The 17,600-nt window shown below is 38.8% G+C and overlaps 1 protein-coding gene across 5 annotated transcripts in view; it reads right to left on the reverse strand.

Moving 5' to 3' along the window:
- specc1 (sperm antigen with calponin homology and coiled-coil domains 1) overlaps positions 1–17,600 on the reverse strand; it is a 118,311-nt gene that overhangs the window by 45,290 nt on the left and 55,421 nt on the right. For all 5 annotated transcript variants that reach the window (XM_088088301.1, XM_088088299.1, XM_088088298.1 and 2 more), the window contains 4 exons: positions 12,905–14,445; positions 7,578–7,785; positions 7,241–7,314; positions 5,216–5,391 (listed from right to left, as the gene is read on the reverse strand). In XM_088088301.1, the coding sequence (XP_087944427.1) occupies positions 5,216–5,391; positions 7,241–7,314; positions 7,578–7,785; positions 12,905–14,445 (1,999 nt within the window). The remainder of the gene's footprint in view (positions 1–5,215; positions 5,392–7,240; positions 7,315–7,577; positions 7,786–12,904; positions 14,446–17,600) is intronic.

Raw genomic sequence — 17,600 nt, forward strand, 5'->3', positions numbered from 1 at the left:
TTCAGAAGAAGCAAAAAAGGATTAAATTACAGAGTGCAAGTTATCATAAAAATATCTATAGATATAGTAGTATAGCCTACTTGTTTATATATTTTTAAGCAAAATTTATTTTTTCTTCTCGATGTTAGGAGACTGTAAGTGAGTTTTCGGGGCTTCGCCTGCATGGCTCCTTTGCTTGAAATGTATAACATTGTTGTTTTTAATATGTGCTTAACAAATCAAATCAATCAAAGGTTAAAGGAGCTGATGAGTTCACGTTCACTGAAGTTGTGTAATTCCATATGATGACTGAATGATTGCGTTTACTGATCGTGTTTTTATTTAATATCATATGTTTTTCTGACTCTACTGTTTTTGTCTCTTCTTTGAGTATTGTGAAAAGTGCTCTTTAAATCAAATGTAAAATGCATTTTAGGAAGTAATCAGAGGAAACTACCTTTATTCACTCATGGTAACGGGTTGATAATGTTGATATTTTAAAAGAACAGCATTACAAAAAAATAATTGCAAGCACGGCTGATTTCGGCTTCCGTACCGACAAACGTGTAGAGAAAAAAAAAAGCCAGACTCGGTCACGAGACTCTTTGTGTACTGCATCGACACTGGTCACTGTGGCTTTTAAAAGAGCCTGGTTCACCACGTAACATTTTAAAGGACACAATAAAAGTAATAAGTGCAACAATAACACTGTCTTCACGTTGTGGAGGGCGCTTCTTCAGTGCCCCTCTACCGCCGTCTTGGTATCAAAAGTGGCTCCGGTGCTTAATCTGAAAGAAAAAGAAGTACGAAGATGAACTTCTATGAACAACTTTGACTTTTTTAAAACATGTGCAGCAAAACTTATTTAAAATTTCTTAAAATGAAAAGCAGATCTCTGGGCACTTCTTTTTTTTTTTAAACTCCTTTCCATGCATACCTCATAGGATTAATAAAGTCACTGATAATGTCTAATATGACTAAATCACCCGGTGATGAAGACGCTATGCAAATGTATCTGAAGCACAGGATGCAGAGCATGAGTTTAATCCAGTCATGCCGAGCAGACCGTCCTGCTATTTTCACCCAAAAAAAAAAGTCTGAGCGTTATTCATTCAAAGATCAGCAGGTGGCACCAGATACATCTACTTGAACGGTAGGTTGGTTTTAAGAACCAAAGACGAAGCACAGAAGAGGAGGAAGGAGAGTCCCTGAAGGTGAGGTCGGCCAGCACACAGAGAGACAGACAGTCAGACAGACAGGCTGAAGCAGCGACAGGAAGCCAAACACAGAGAGGAGGTCAGTGAGCGGCAGCAGCACACAGGGCAGGGAGAGGCAGGCTGGCTGACAGAGGCCGACAGGGCAGGGGACTCACCTGGACGTTACACAGGGACGCTTGTCACAGGGGACATCTTTGACAGGGTCGTCACAGGGAGCTGCTGGAGGTGGGGAGCGGACGCAGCGAGACAGCTAATCTCGGGGAAAATTTGCCGATTCAGTAACGTCACGTGCTAGATTTAATGTAACGAAGTAATAATACTCAGTTACAGAGCTTAACCGGGAGTGACATCTCTTTTTTGTGCTGCTTTCAGATGCTTTTCATACGTGTTTTTACCTTTGAAAACAGGTTTTATTTATTTTAAAACACTGGGAAAAAAAGGCATTGAGCAATTTGTTAAGAAATGTTTAATAAATTGCAAAAAAAGATTGGTTGCCATACAGTTTACATTGCTACTTATAATGCACTTTTGTCCTTTGTATGTGTTTTTTTTTTCTTTCTCTCCTTATTTCTTCTATTTCTTACCTGCCAGGGGACTATGGATGTAAATCAGCAGTCGTGCTAACTCCGGCGTATTTAAATTTGTATTTTACACCGATGTTCATTAATATACGATGTCCCATTCAAAGATCTTTATTACTATGATAATATTTTGTAACCTTATTTATTCTATGCACCTTTTTTTGCTGATATTCTTGAAACCGTGAGACGACTCATGCTTTGTGTTGTGATGATATCTTGTTATCCCATGTGGGCCAGACAGGCATGAAACAGAAATAAAAACTTAATAAAACTAAACAAAACTTATTGTGAGCTAGAACGATTAACCCTTACAAACCTCTGTTTCATATGGAGAAAATAAATGCTCTTTCCAAAGGATGTCACAGTCAATGTTGCTGCAAATAACTAACACATCCCAGGCTGTGATAAAAAAAAAAAAACGATTTTGCATGAAGTATACTGAAAATTATTCATTTTCTGTGAGGGTTTTTTCATCTACAAACATAAAAAAACATGACAAAAACCTGACATTTAGTAGGTTAAAATTCTGAAAATGTATGATTATTTGATATTTATGATTAGGACTGATGTTGGTTAAAAAAATGAACTCAATTAAAGTAGAAAATCATATTAATGTAGAGTATTTTTTAAAGCTTGATTTTGAAAAGCACATTTTGTGTGCAAAGCGGTATGAGTGTGAGTATTTGACAATGCACAAAAAACTAATAACATATAAAAATCACTGTTACTGAAAATCATCGATATATCCCAGGCTGTGAACTTCAAAAAAAAAAAAAAAAAATAGCATGTAGTATATTGAAAATAATTAATTCTTTTTTTTTTTCATTAATAAACATAATAGCATCATCATCGACTAAAACCTGCAATTTAAAGGGTTTAAATTCTAAAAGTTAATGAACACTTGATATTGTTGATTAGGACTGACGGTTAAAAAAATTACTTGATGAAAGTAGAAAATCATATTAATATATAATTTTTTTTTTATTTTAAAAAGTGCATTTTGTGCGCAGAGCGATACGTGTGTGTGTAATATCAAAGCGAGCCCTAAAGCGTAAATGTGTTGTGGGATTTTGTTTTTAATACATTGACATTTGCAGAACGTTCTCTTAATGTTTTTCATACGTCTTCAGATTGATGAAGATGTTTTCTTAATTCGTTTGTGTTTTGTCTATTTGCATGTATTTCCTTAAGCTGCAGTACATTTGTCCCTATTGGCCACCGTAGAAAAGAAAAACGCTTTTTTAGCCACTTGGGAAAAACTGGCACCAAGAACCAAGATGTAAACTCTATGGGGAGGGAAGTTGTAAAGGATTACTCCATGACTGGCCACACAGATAAACAGAGCGATATATACAGCAGCAAACTTTGCCACAGAAAATATTTGACCTGGCATGATAATGAAACACTGTCAAAAACACCATGGCATCGAGACGCTCAGAAACACTTATAAATACAGGATATTCACACACAAACCAATGACACGCTCTCTGTAAGTGCATCACTCACATCACTGCAGGGCCACAACACTGCATGAAATCTTAAATAGCATCATACTTCGGTGTGAAATATTCTCAGTGAGGACACACCGGCCTCTGTGGTGCATTTTAAAACACTTTGTGTAGAGCAGATCTGCCACCACGTCCGCCTTCTCATATAATAATAATAATTCCCTCCGATAAATATACTGCAGATTACTGTGTGAGGTTTGAATGTTGCTACAGGGCAGTGGTCAGTGTGGAAGAGGGAGACAGAGAGGGCAGCAGCTTAAAGGAGGAGAATACACAGAGGGAAATACTGCAGGAGAACGCTAATTTACCAACAGAGTCTGCAAAATCCCAGATTTACGGAAGTACGGAAGTCCATCTCTGCCGATGTGATGAAAATAAAAGATCCCGTAAATCTTTATAATGAGAAACTGTCTCAAAATAATTAATTGACATCTCAAAAAATGACTAAATATCTCTATATGACTTAGTATCTAAAATATGAACTCAAAATAATAACAGTATCTCATGTTTATGACTTAGTATCTCAAAAATAATGTCTTACTATTTAATATCAATGCATTAGCATCTCAGAATTATAACTTAGTACCTCAAAATAATGTAGTACCTCAAATTGTGTTTATCAAAATGATGTAGTATCTAAAAATGATGACGCAGCATATAAAAATAACAACTTAGTATCTCAAAATAATGACTAAGAATTGCAAAATAATTAATTAGTATCCCAAAGTAATCGTGTAGTACCTAAAATAATGTAGCTGTATATCAAAATGACATAGTTTCTCAAAATAATGACAAAGTATCTCAAAATTATGACATAGTTCAACAAAATCATAACTTAGTATCTCAAAACAATGACTAAGAATCGCAAAACAATGACCTAATATCTCATAGTAATGACTTAGTATCACAAAGAATGAATTAGTATCCCAAATTGATGATGTAGTACCTAAAATAATGATGCTGTATATGAAAATTACATAGTATCTAAAACAAATGAAGCAGTATGTAAAAATAATGATGTAGTTTCTCTAAATAGCATCAAAATTATGACAACAAATCTAAAACTTTTGACTTAAAATCTCAGAGAATGACTTTTATCTCAAAATAATTATTACAGCATCTCATAATAATGACTTAGTATCTGAAAATAATGTGAAACTGTAATGACTCAATATTTTGACTTAGTGCCTAAGTCTTGAGCTTATATGATTTGAGATATTAAGTAATTATTTTGACATAAAAAGTCATTATTTTGAGAAAATTTCGGATTATTTTAAGATACTAGGATATTACTTTGAGACACTATGTTATTATTTTGAAATACTTAGTCATTAGTATACAATACCAAGTCATTATTCTAAAATACTAAGTAATTTTTTCTATACTCAATAATTATTTTGAGACACTAAGTCAATACACAGACACACTGAGTGATGATTTTGATTCTGAGTTATTATTCTGACATAAAAAGTCATTGTTTAGAGAAAGTTTGATTATTTTGAGATACTGAGTTATTATTTTGAGACACTAAGTCAAAATATGGAGATACTAAGTCACTTCTCTCTGTACTTAGTCCATTTGTTGAGGAAGTTTCTCATTGTTTTGCTTAACTAAGTCATAACCTTATAATGACTTACGGGATCTCTTCTTTCATCACATTGTCAGAAATGACAGTATACAGTATTTAGGATTTTCGGAAACCTTTTAAGCATAGGATTTTTGGAGATAAAATCCTAGTAGAGAAAAGTACTGTTTGTACCGCATGTATAGAACAAAGGATGGGGATATGGCAAGACTCTGGCAGGTATCTCACATCCACATCGTGTTCGGAGAGAAAGAAACTGCAGCCCAATGCTAAATGAGGGGAGCCGGAGGGGTTTGTGGAGGGGGAGTAACTGAAAGAAAAAAAGGAGTATTGTGGAGAGGGTACCTGACTCCCTGCAGGGCCTCGAGGTCTGTGGAAAGCTTTGCGCTGCGATCCTGCTCCTCCTGCAGCTGCCTCCTGAGTGTTCGCAGCTCCTGCTGAGCCTCCACTTTAATGTCGTTGGCGACCACCACAGCTGTCTGGAGGTCGGCCTGGAAACGACGCCACTCCTCCTTCTCATCCTGAAGACGCAAAAATAGAAATATTTACTACAGACGCAAATACAGACACACACAGGCAAACGGATTCAGGAGCTGTTAATGAAATGTGATAAACAAATGAGGCACAAACATTTTTTTCCTGTATTTACTTGAGAAATTGGCATTTATATTTTTGGCAAAAAAAAAAACCAACTATCTGAACCTCTAGAATAATGTCAGTAACAGTTTGCCGTATAACAATTCAGATTTTCTCAAAAACAGTCTCTACTCTTTGTAAAATAAATCTGTGGAGGTAAAGGTTTATGATTTTTGGTATTTATGTATGTATATATGTAAGAATCAGTGTGCAAGTATCTATTTTTTATTTTCATTTTTTAAAATATTAATTTATTTGTTTTTATTATTAATTATTTTATTATCAATATATTTTTTACATTTTATTATTATTATGCTTACTACTTGCTTATTTATATTTTATATTATATTTGTTTTAGTTTTTCCTTTTTATCGAGAAAGTTTTGTTTTGTGGGATGGGAGGGAAGGGATTTGTGAATTTTTGTTTTGTCTATTCAAATGTACAAAAAAAAAGCCAATAAACATGATTTTAAAAAAAAAACAAATTTCAGAAAACCTCAGAGAGAATTTTTAAAACTCTTCGGGCTAAAAAACAACTTCAAAATCTCCTCAAGACACAAAAAAAAAAGACGAAAAAAAACCCCACTTTGAATGTGAGCCATGAGAGGGAGGCAGGTTTTTGTTTGGTACTGAAAAAAAAAGGAGAAATCCTTTGGGACAGAAGTAAAAGAAAAAAATACGTAGGCCTGTACTCAGAGTTTTAAAGGTGAAGATCAGCACCCTGTTTTTGTACAAAATAAATATCTGAGAGGTGACAGTGAAATCCAGGAAAGTGGTATCTGGTGCACCTGATGCTATTTTTAAGAAAAAAAAAGGAAAAAAAAACATGCAACAGAGATCGTGTTTATGTGAGAGTATAAAAACAAGTATTTAGTATTCAGCTCCTATACTTAAACAAAAGTACTAATACCACACTGTAACAGATTTTGTGTTCTTTATATTCTATTTTTCATTTTATACTTCTAAATTGCTTCTATATCTTTATGTCTTATACTATTGTCTTAGACTATTTATACTATTTTTATTCTTCCATTATGTTAATTGTTTTGCACCAAAACACCAAGTAAAATTCCTTGTATATTTAAATGTACTTGGCAATAAAACCAGATTCTAATTCTAAAAATACTCTGCTACACCAGTACCACATTTAAAATCTAATTAAAGTATGATCAGGAAAATACACTTAAAGAATTCAATTAAAGTAGGACTGTTCTTCTATTTTTTATGTCATTACTAAAATGATCAAATGGAAATCTCCACATTTGAGATGCTGGAACCATTAAAAAGTTGGGTTTTTTTCTTGAAAAAAGACTAAAACATTATCACAATAGCGGCTTGTAATAGTTAATTTTTTTATCAGTCAATTTATCGTTTACAGCTCTACTTGTACATTTCATCTGTTTTGGGTGCAAAAATCTTAATCTGAAAAGTAACTACAGTCGTCAAAAAAATGCAGTAAAAAGTACAAAATATATCAATATGAGATGTAAGTATTACAAAGTAGAAAGTGACATGAGAATAAAATACTCAACTAAAGTTTACACAACACAACATTACATATCCTGTTATTGCAAAAAAAAAAGCCTTTGTTATCTTGACATAAATGACAAAAAATAATTGCAAGCACGCCGCTCTTAGCTTCCGTACTTCAGCGTGAGAGATCCTAACTGCTTTAAATTCAGATTATTTTATTTAAACAAAACGTGGCACCACAGGCGTTATAAAGCTTCCTCACCTTCATCTGTCTGCTCAGGAGTTTCAGTTGTCGGTCTGCTTCAACTTTCTGCTCCTCCAGCTTTTTCACCAGATCTGCAACGACAAATTTAACACGTTTTTGAGAACCTCGGGTCATTAAAGGTGCAAAAGTACCTGCAAAAAGTCTCATGAAAGGTTATAAAATTCAGCTTTTTACAACTGATTTAACAGGTATTCTTTTTCATTTCATGGCTATTTTTGAGGTGTCTCAGATATTTTGTTTTATATAAATAAAGACAGACTAAATGTTGGACTGATTCATGTCTCTGGAGTCCACGTAAGACTCCACAGAGGACCGGACAGTGAAGTGGACGTACTCTCCATGTCGAGGACGGCTTGGTTGGTGTGGCAGTTGACGGCCCGCTGCTGCTCCACCTGGTCCTCCAGCTCGAAGATGGTCTCCTTCAGCTCCTTCACCTGGTTCTCAGCTTGGATGCCGGCCTCCTCCAGGGACGTGACCCGGCTGCTGAGCTCCTGCTCCCTCCTCTCGCCTCGCTCCTGAACCTGCTGGCATTTGGCCTCCACCTGTGTGTGCACATTCGTGATATTACGATGGGTTTAGTGCAGAAATCTGTGAAAATGAACAGACGTGTAAAGCATTTGACTGTGCTAATTAGACTGAAGCACTTAAGTTGATTTTGGTTTAATGAAGAATAATTTATGTGATGCAGTTATCCATTAATATGTGATGTTACCTTTATTTATTTTATTTTGTATCTCTCTTGCTCTCTTCATTCATTGTGCTGCTCTTACTCTATCTGTTCTTTATTTTTCTGATGTCCTGCTCTCACCATCTTTTCATGTTTTAATTAATTTACTTGTTCATCTATGTCTTATTTACCTGTTTGTGTCTCATTTGTGTTTTATCCGCTCTGATGTGATGTCGTCTTCTTATATTATTCTATCTTACTTTTATTAAAAGATTTTCTATAACTTTATTTATTTAGTACTTTAACTGCCTTTTGACATCTGTTTTACCACTTTTATTAAGTTCACTTGATTTATTCCTGTTAACCTTTTCTGTTCGCATTTTGTTCCTGCTTTTTTTGCTTGACATGTTTGTTGACGTTTATTTTATTATTCCTGCCTTTGCCTTGTCTTTTAAAGCACTTTGTAAACATGTGTTTGTACAGCTATATAAATAAAAATACTACTATTATTATAAGGGCTGCAACTTATTTTTGATAATCAAATCGATTGTTTATTCTGATTAATCGAATTTAAAAAAAATAAAAATAGAAATAATATTAAAATAAGCATTTTTTTCTTCAATCACTTAGTCAAAAACAGATTATCATTGACAGCGTTGCAAAAAGTGCACAAACAGGCGGTTGCTTGAACATGCCGGTGTTTTCAAAATAATATTAAAATAAAAAAAATAACTACAAATTTGAATACGAAACAATTCAAAAACTAAATGTCGACAGCGTTTACAACGAGCCGCTACGTTTCCTCACTTAAAAACTGAACATACGTGTTTGTTGTCGTGATTTACCTGCGTTAAGCTCTCCTCCTCCTCCTCCTCCTCCTCCTCACTTTCGTTTTAGATGCGGCGTCATAACCGCCGTGCTCGCATGCCGTGTCACTTCTGCACATTTTGCAGCTAACACACTTCCTTGTTTTGCTCCCAAACGTTCCCAAAGTTTTTAAGTTTTTGGTATGACACGTCCTCTCTGCTTCCGCCATGTCTCCACAAAACACCGGCTACTTCCGTATGCATGTGACGTAAACAGTCCCGTGACACAGCGACTGACGTAATCACGCGACGCAACGAAGCGATCATTTTATTCGTTGCAAACACATTTAACAAGCGATTATAATCGATTTTTATCGTGTCGTTGTTGCAGCCCTAATTATTATTTTTATCTTGAGGGTGTCTTTCGTATGGAATGCCATTTAAGTCGATATTTAATAATCAAACAGTCCTGTGAGATCAACAAATATGCCTGTGAAATAAAATCCTAAAATGAATAAATGTGGCAATTAAAACATGAACACAAGTCAGAATTAGAAATGTAAATAAAAAATTTTAAAAAATCTGTGAAAAAATTCCCTGTTGAGTAATAGACAGAATATTATAATATCACAGTTTACCTTTGACCTCTTGGAAATTTTTGTGAAATTTAAGAGAATGAATTCTTAAGTTATGGTCAAAAAACATATTTTATTTTATTTGATCTTTGTCCATCAGATTCTAATGAGTTCATTCTTGAGTCCAAGTGGATGATTGTGCCAAAGTTTGAGGAAAAACCCTCAAGGCCATCTTCAGATATTACGTTCACGAAAAAGACTGACGCAAGGTCACTGTGGCCTTGACCTTTGAACACCAAATTCGAATCAGTTAATCATTAAGTCCAAGTTAATGTTTGTGTCAAATTTAAAGAAATTCCCTTAATGTGTTCTTGAGATATCGCTTTCATAAGAATGAGAAAGGTCACCATGACCTTGACCTTTGACCACCAAATTCTAATCAGTTCATCCTTGAGTCCACTCGAACATTTCTGCCAAATTTAGAGAAATTCCCTCCAAATGTTCTTGAGATGTCATGTTCAAACTATTGAGGCAGATGAGGTCACAGTGACCTTGATCTTTGACCTATGACCACCAAAATCTAATCCGTTCATCACTGAGTTTGAGTGGATGTTTGTTCTACATTTGAAGAAATTCCCTCGAGGTGTTCTTTACATATTGTGTTCACAAGAATGGGCCAGATGGACAGACAACCTAAAAACATAATGCCTCTGGCCTCATCTATCGCCAGTGCAGAGTTATAAAAACTTACCTAGAAAAGACGGATAAATAAAAACTTAACTGGGATGTAAATAGGGATAAATGTCAGTTATGCTGAAGTCCATGCAGTGCTGTTTACACACAAGCTAAACTATGTCTGACAATGACCACAGTCATACAAGGTGACGGTGACTCATGGAAAAGGAGTTCAGTTTGGATTAAATCTCGTCGACGTGTTCACTGCTCCTTCTGCTGAATAACACTCAAGCTGAAGTCAGTGAACCACGATGGTCGCTGTCATCCTGAGAAATGACACCGTGACGCAGATCTCTGCGAGCATACACTAAAATAAGTAACTGATGTAGTTATGCAGGACCCTCTCCCGCTGACAGCATGTGGCTCTGATATATTCGGATGTTCGTGAGTGATGTTACGGAGCGGCCTCACACCCATGTGGCAGAGAACGGCAGAGTGACTCAGAGGGTCACACACTGGTGGACCACCCTACTGTTGGCACTGCAGTCCCGGTCCAACAATGACGACATCACTGAGCTGATGGTGACACGCCTAAGTTTGGAGTCATCACCAACTTACATGACCCCAAACCCACACAGCCTCTCCGGTGTTTGTGGTGTTGAAGGGGAAAACCGAAGCGACTACTGAGGATCATATGAAAACTATCTGAGTGAGTTCATGCGCCGCTGTGGTGAAGAAAAGCAGCCAGTATCAGCTGTAAAGCTGCTTTAATGGTCATGTTTGGACCAGTGTGGAAAATGTGTGTCCTCATGTTCACATTCAACAAGTGACTGAGCCAAGAATAAATAAAAATGTTATGGTCGCCCCATAACTCTCATCTTTTAGTTATTAGCACAGTGATACTTAACTTACAGCCCACAGGCCAAATCTGGGCCCTGATAGGAGGCAGGGAGGCCTCCCGATCGTTTTCTAATTCACGTTAAAAATACACTGATTCAAACTGGGATGTTTTTTGTACTTTTAGTACGCATAAGGTGCCAGAGTGCATAAAACAGCAACAAAATAGAGCTTGTTTATCAAAACCTGCAAGTGGAGGTCCTAGCTAAGACCCTGATGTCCTAAAATCTGAAAATATTCTAAAATCCGAGAAACATCAGAAAATCCTAGAAACATTTTAACGTCCCTGAAATGTCCTAAAATCCTAGAAATGTCCTAAAATCAAAGAAACATTCAATAACCATACAAATTCCCCGAAATCATAGAAAGATGCTAAAATCCTATAATTGTCCAAAAATCCTAAAAATGTCCTGAAATCCTAAAAACATCCTAAAATTGTAGAAATATCCTAAAATCACAGAAACATCCCAAAATCCTAGAATTGTCCTAAAATCCTGAAAAACATTCTAAAATTATAGAAACATCCTACAGTCTTCGAAATGGTCTAAAATCCTAGAATTGTCCTGAAATTCTAAAAAAAGTCTAAAATCCTAGAAATACCCTAAAGCCCTCGAAATGTCCTAAAATCCTAGAAAGGTCCCAACATTCGAAATGTCCTAAAATCCCAGAAAACATGTATGTGGCTGGTGCGACTGGCCCCTGGCCTCAGGTGTTTTCCAAAAGTGGCCCCTAAGCAAAGCAAGTTAGTTATTACTAAACATATTATTGTAGATTTTTGGACTTTTTCAAATCTCTTCCTGAAAATGACGGCACTGCGAGAACAGAACATAAACAAAAATCAATGAGCTATTTCTAAACAAACGAACCATTTGCTTTGATTGTCATATTTTGCTGTAAATGTGGACGGCTCTTTAGGGAATTCCCGAAAGTTTTATCCAACACAACAAATGAGCTCATTGACATAACAAAGGCTTTTGTGAACGTTGAGTCACACATAATTCAAGTCCTGGTTGGTACACACACGACTTGGCACGGCACAATGGAAGCAGCCGAGCGGAAAAAGTTTGAACGGCGCAGAGACGTTCTCAAATCATCAGGAGTTGTCCAGTTTTAAATGGACGACCACGGTGTCTCAAAATATCGTCTCAAAACAAACATCTCCGAACAAACAATCGGAGATGATTATTAATTCCTTCATTTCAAAAAACAAGGTAAAGCAAAATAGTTCCCCTTTAAATAACAGACCAAACAAATGTTCAACAATTCATCATAGGTTCCCAACTGGTGGGTTGTGGTCCAAAAGTGGGTCAAAGGTCCATTCTCAATGGACCGCAAGTGACTCACATACATGTCATTTACAAGCACTTTTCCTGGTTGCAGTGTCCTCTGAAAAATTTAAAATCCAAATATCATTTCAGTTTTTACAGTTTCTGGCTACAATAAATAGTATCATTTTGGTGATCTTTATTACCAAAATAAAGATTGCCAAAATAACGTGAAATCATGTTTTATTTTCGAAATAACCAAAAATGTTTTGAAAAATAAAAAAGAAGCCTAAAAAATAGAATAAAATAAAAAATTATATAGAACGAAAAATGCCAAAGGTTTTTAGAAATTACCCAAAATTTTCAAGAAACAAACAAAAAAGAAAAACAAAACACCAAACCCACGGAGGGTTTGGAGGACATGTTTTCTTTAAAAATTGCCAAAAATCGTCTGAAACAAGAAAATCTTTCTCAAGAAATTTTTTTTTAAATCAAAAAAAAGAAAAAAGAAAGCCAAAAGCTTAATTAAGCTAAGCTCCCAATGTCCTCAAATGCTAGAATTGCCCCTGGTTTTAACTAACTGCACATTATTCTTGCAATATGTTTTATTTTATTATGATTTGAGCCCACGTTTTACAACATTTTGTCAAATAAAACTGATTATGTGGCAGACCTTAAGGACTAACTCTGGACCCAAAGGGCTGGACCAGTTGGGAACCAGTTAAAAACACTATAAATCACAGGACATTGAGCTGAAACCTTTGCACCGCTCCTACCTTTGACATCGAGGCTCGCACATGCTCAGTCTCGGCCTGCGCCTGCAGCAGCTCCTGCCTCAGCTCCGTCAGCTCCACCTCCAGCCGGTCTCTCTCGGCGTGGGCCGTCTTCAGCAGGCTCTGCACCTCGCTGCTGTCACTGGCGCTCTGCATGGCCTTCAGCTCGCCCACCTTCTGCCGCTCAATGTCCACCTGCGCTTTCAGTCGACTGTTCTCCAGCCTGAGGCAGTCTGCTGTCGCCCTCTGCTCCTCTGCGGCGTGTGCCGCCTGACCTCCGGCCTCCACCTCCCTGTCCAGCCGGGCCTGCAGCCTGTCCAACTCCTCTCTGAGACAGCGCACCTGGCCCTGCGCCTCCTGGTGCTCCTCCTCCAGAGCCCGCAGGCTGCCTGTCAGCTGCTGCTGGATGTCCACCAGCTTCTCCCGCTCGAAGCGCGAGCTCTCCACCAGCTCGGCGTACCTCTGCTCCAGCTCGGCCAGCCGGGGCCCCTGGCTGCCCAGCTCCTCCTCTCTCTTGGCCTGGGCCTGGACCTGCTCCTGAAGACGACCGGCGAGTGCCTCGTTCTTCTGGGCCAGCACCTCCAGCCGCTCCCTCTGCTGCTGAAGAGACGTCTGCAGGAGGCGCTTCTCCTCAGTGAGACGCTCGTTCTCGGCCGTCAGCTCCTGCACCACCTGCTGCTGATCAGCCAGCTCCTGCACGGTCGCCTGCAGCTCCTCGGCTGTGCTGTGGTGGCTCTCCTCCATCTTGTGAATCTGCTCTGTCAGGCTCTGCACAGACACATCCTGCCCGCCTGCGTTGGCGGCTTCACTGACGCAGCTGCTCGCTGATTCGGATCGCGATGGGATCTTCTCAAACTCCGAGGAGTCAGGTGATGGGGAGTCCTTGGTGATGTCAGAGCCGGAGGAGACGGACGTTTTGAGAGGGCTGGCAGTAGAAGGGAGGCTGTCCTGTGGTGGAGCAGAGGAGTCTGAGGGCAGACCGTTCACTAAAGGTTTGGAGGGACTGCTTGTGTTTGTACTCGCCAGAGGAGACGCCTCCAAGGAGAGCAGCTTCTCCTTCAGTCCCTGGTTCTCCTCCCTGAGCGCTGCCAGCTCCCTCTGAAACTTCCCGTTCTTCTCCCTCAGCTCCCCGACCAACACGAGGGCCTCCGCCACCTGCGCCTGCTCTCGATCTGCGACAGGCTCCTGCCACGCGACGGAGTTTGCCGACGGCGAGGAAGGAGCGGTGGAGGCTTTACCTTTGCAGCGCTGCAGCTCCGTCCTGAGGCTGCTGATCTCTAAGTCCTTGGCTTTGGCCTCAGCAAGCAGCTCCTTCACCTGGCACTCCAGCAGGCCCTTTTCCTGGACCTCTGCGTCTCCGCGGGACTTGGTCGAACCTCGTGTCTGCTTTGCCAGGGTGGAGAGGCTGGAGGTGCTGGCACTGGAAACCATCCTCTTAGTGGAGGAGCTCCTGAGCTGGTCCCGCAGAGAGATGCGGTCTCTTGTTATGGTGGAGGGGATTTCTCTGGGAGCCGGGATACCGGACTTCTTGGCAGCTTGTGCACCTGCAAAACAGAGTGACATCAGAGACAGCGTTCAGGTACCTACGTTATCAAATCAGAAATCAACATTGCAGTTGACGGAGTTTTAGGATTTATAACTGTAAAGATAATGTGACAATTATAAGTACATATATTTATTTAACCCTTTGAAACTGAACATGCTGGCTTGAACATGAAAAGAAAGGAATGAGCAACTTTACAAGAAATGACCCAAATATTAGCAAAAAAAAAAAAAAAAAATTAAATTATTAAAAAAATATTACAATGGGGCGCCCAGTAGCTCACTTGGCGTCCCACAGAGGCTACGTCCTTGCAGCAGCGGTTGCAGGTTCGATTCTAGCATCAGCCCTCTACTGCATATCTTCCCTTCTATCTCTACCCTTTTCATGCTTAAGCTGTCCTATTAAATAAAGGTAAACAGCCCACAAAATAATCTTAAAAAAATAAAATAAATTTTTTAAAAAATACAAAGAAATTACTTTAAAAAAAATCACCTAAAACTAACAAAAAAAAACAACAACCAAAAAAAGGTAAAAGAATAAAACCAGGAAATTACCTGAAAAAAGCACTAAAATATATATTTTTTTCTATAACCTTATAAACCTAATAAATACATAATTATGCTGCAGCATCGTGCCCGAGGGAGCCAGTTCCTACCAACAAGTGCATAGCCGTAGCATCATGTGACCTATAAAAGCCAAAAAAGCGTTTCCATTGCAGTTTTATGAAATATGGCTTTTTCCATTTGCCTGAAATACCACCTCTTGGGAGTTTTTTTTTTTAATTTATGTGTTTCCATTAGGCGTATTTTATATCCACAATTTCAGATAATGACGGTTAATGGAAACCCGCCTTGTGATTCCAGTTTACAGTCAGAAGATTGCTAAGTTTAAAATAAAAACCTTCACTGAGTTAAATAACATTTAACAGCTTGGACTATGAGAGGGGAGGTTAATGGGATCTCTGTACCGTCATGCTGGGAGGATGGATTTGTGAACATCGTGTAATGACTCTAATTGAATGGACATTGTGTCACATTCAGACACTTGTATTATTCAGCAGTTTGATGTTGCTGGTCACTGTACTCTATTCACATTATTGTTCTCTGTTTGGACAACAGAGCATCTGCCTGGCACTGTCTGTCTGCGCTCATTCATCGCCACAGCCCAGCTTAACTGTGGCATTTCAAAAGGCATCATCAGCGTGGGTCGCTGGCACGCGCCAGCCTTTTCCAGACCTCTCTCAAATATGAAGAGTATTTACTGATGCCCGGCGCGAGCCTGAAAACCTTTTATTGTTTATTTTCCGATCATTCAGCAAACAGCGACAGCAGACACAAGGGAGCTGCTTGTTTCAAAGGACGACAAAGGTCCCCGTGCACGTGAAGCGTTCAGGCACAAAGCAGCTTAAGCAGCGTGCACACAAAGACGGCCCTGTGTCTCTAACACGCACACATCATCATCAAACCCACAGAGCAGAGACCAGACAGACAGCCTGTGTGCGGAGATAGACAGAGCATCACCCTGAGCAAGCACACACTTACAACACACACACAAAATCCACAAACAAATGGCCTAGTTTGGAGAGGAAATCCTACACTCCTGTGGGTTCTTTAAGCACCCTGCCATTGATAGGCACTCTGCACAGACGATCCTCATTGAATAAACTAGAAACTGTGGCAGGAGCTGCCAACACTGGCACCAGTTCAGGGGCACAAAGCCGTTTAACATTCCCCGAGTGTGCAGCTGTGGTTGAAAAAGTGAGGTGGGCTCGCTAATGATAACCTAAAAATCTTTGATTAAACACTCCAGGTTCCGATTTTAAAGAAAAGGAGGGGCTGAAGAATCGCGGAGCGGCAGAGTGACACTCAGATCTGTCAGCTCTGAATGTCAGTGAGATTAGGCTGTCAGCTAAAGGACGCTCTTTAACTTCTTCCTCTCCGCGAGGACGCCGGCGTCCTCTGCTGACATTAATGTCCCTCAGAGGCTGCAGCGGGCTCAGATTTAACGATTCAAAGGGAAAATCTGGCACAGCTGTGTCTCAGGGTTCCCTGACCTCTCACCTCAGAATATCTCAGTAAAAAGAAGGTTATATAACCAGGATATTCAACTTGCTTTACTTGGGGGCCACTTTTGTAAAATGACAGAAGGCCAGGGGCCACTCGCAGTAACTCCATAGTTGTTTTCCAAGATTTTAGGACATTTCTAGGATTTTAGCACATTTCTCAGGTTTCAGGACATTTCTCCAATTTTAGGACTTTTTTTAAAATGATTTCTAACATTTTTATGATTTTATTAATTTTTTTTTTTTTTTTTTATATTTTTTTTTTAGGATTTTAGGACATTTCTAGAATTTTAGCACATTTCAAGGATTTTAGGGCATTTTTTAGGATTTTTGGACACTTCTTTTTAGGATTTCAAGGAACTTCTCCAATTTTAGGACGCTTCTCGGATTTTAGAATATTAGGAGCTTAGCTAGAAAACTATATTATCTTTATTATTATTATTATTCTCCATGTAATTTTCTTGTACTTTTTACTAATTTCTTGCTAATTTTTGGGTCATTTCTTTTAAGAATGCCTATTGCCTTTTTTCCATGTTTTTGAATGAAAATAAGCCAATTTGCCCTGACTTCACAGGGTTAAGGTTTAGTGGGTTGTCGTACGTGTGCAAGAGTTACATCTTTTCTTTACTTCTTTTAAATGAATCTTCACTTTCCCAGCTTTCCGATGATGCAAACCACTTCCATGTGACGTATACTGCAGACCTGCTCCCTCCACATAAAGATCCCCTGAACCTCCTAAAAAAAGACAAAAATAAAGAGCGACGGTCTGCTCTGTCAGCTCTGAGCGTCAGTGACATCCAGCTAAAAGCCCTTCTTTAAAAGCACCTCCAACCTGTTTATTAACATGTGCGGCACTCCAACCCGATCAGTTAGATTAATTTGCGACTGGACGGAGCTGCAGTTGACAAAGATCCAGCGTGCCATTAAAAATCAACAGTCACTTTTCTGTGCACTTCACAGAGGATGAAGCCATGACTGACAGAATGAGGACAGCACACACTCCGAAATTATGTCCTGTCACATGGAAGATGTTAACATGAAATCAGCAGTGTGTGTCTAAATGACTGTTTACTGTGCACCACGGGAAGCATCGT

Source organism: Plectropomus leopardus, chromosome 15 (genome assembly GCF_026936395.1).
Source record: "Plectropomus leopardus strain MGB_pleo_1.0 chromosome 15, ASM2693639v1, whole genome shotgun sequence".
Lineage (NCBI taxonomy): Eukaryota > Metazoa > Chordata > Actinopteri > Perciformes > Serranidae > Plectropomus > Plectropomus leopardus.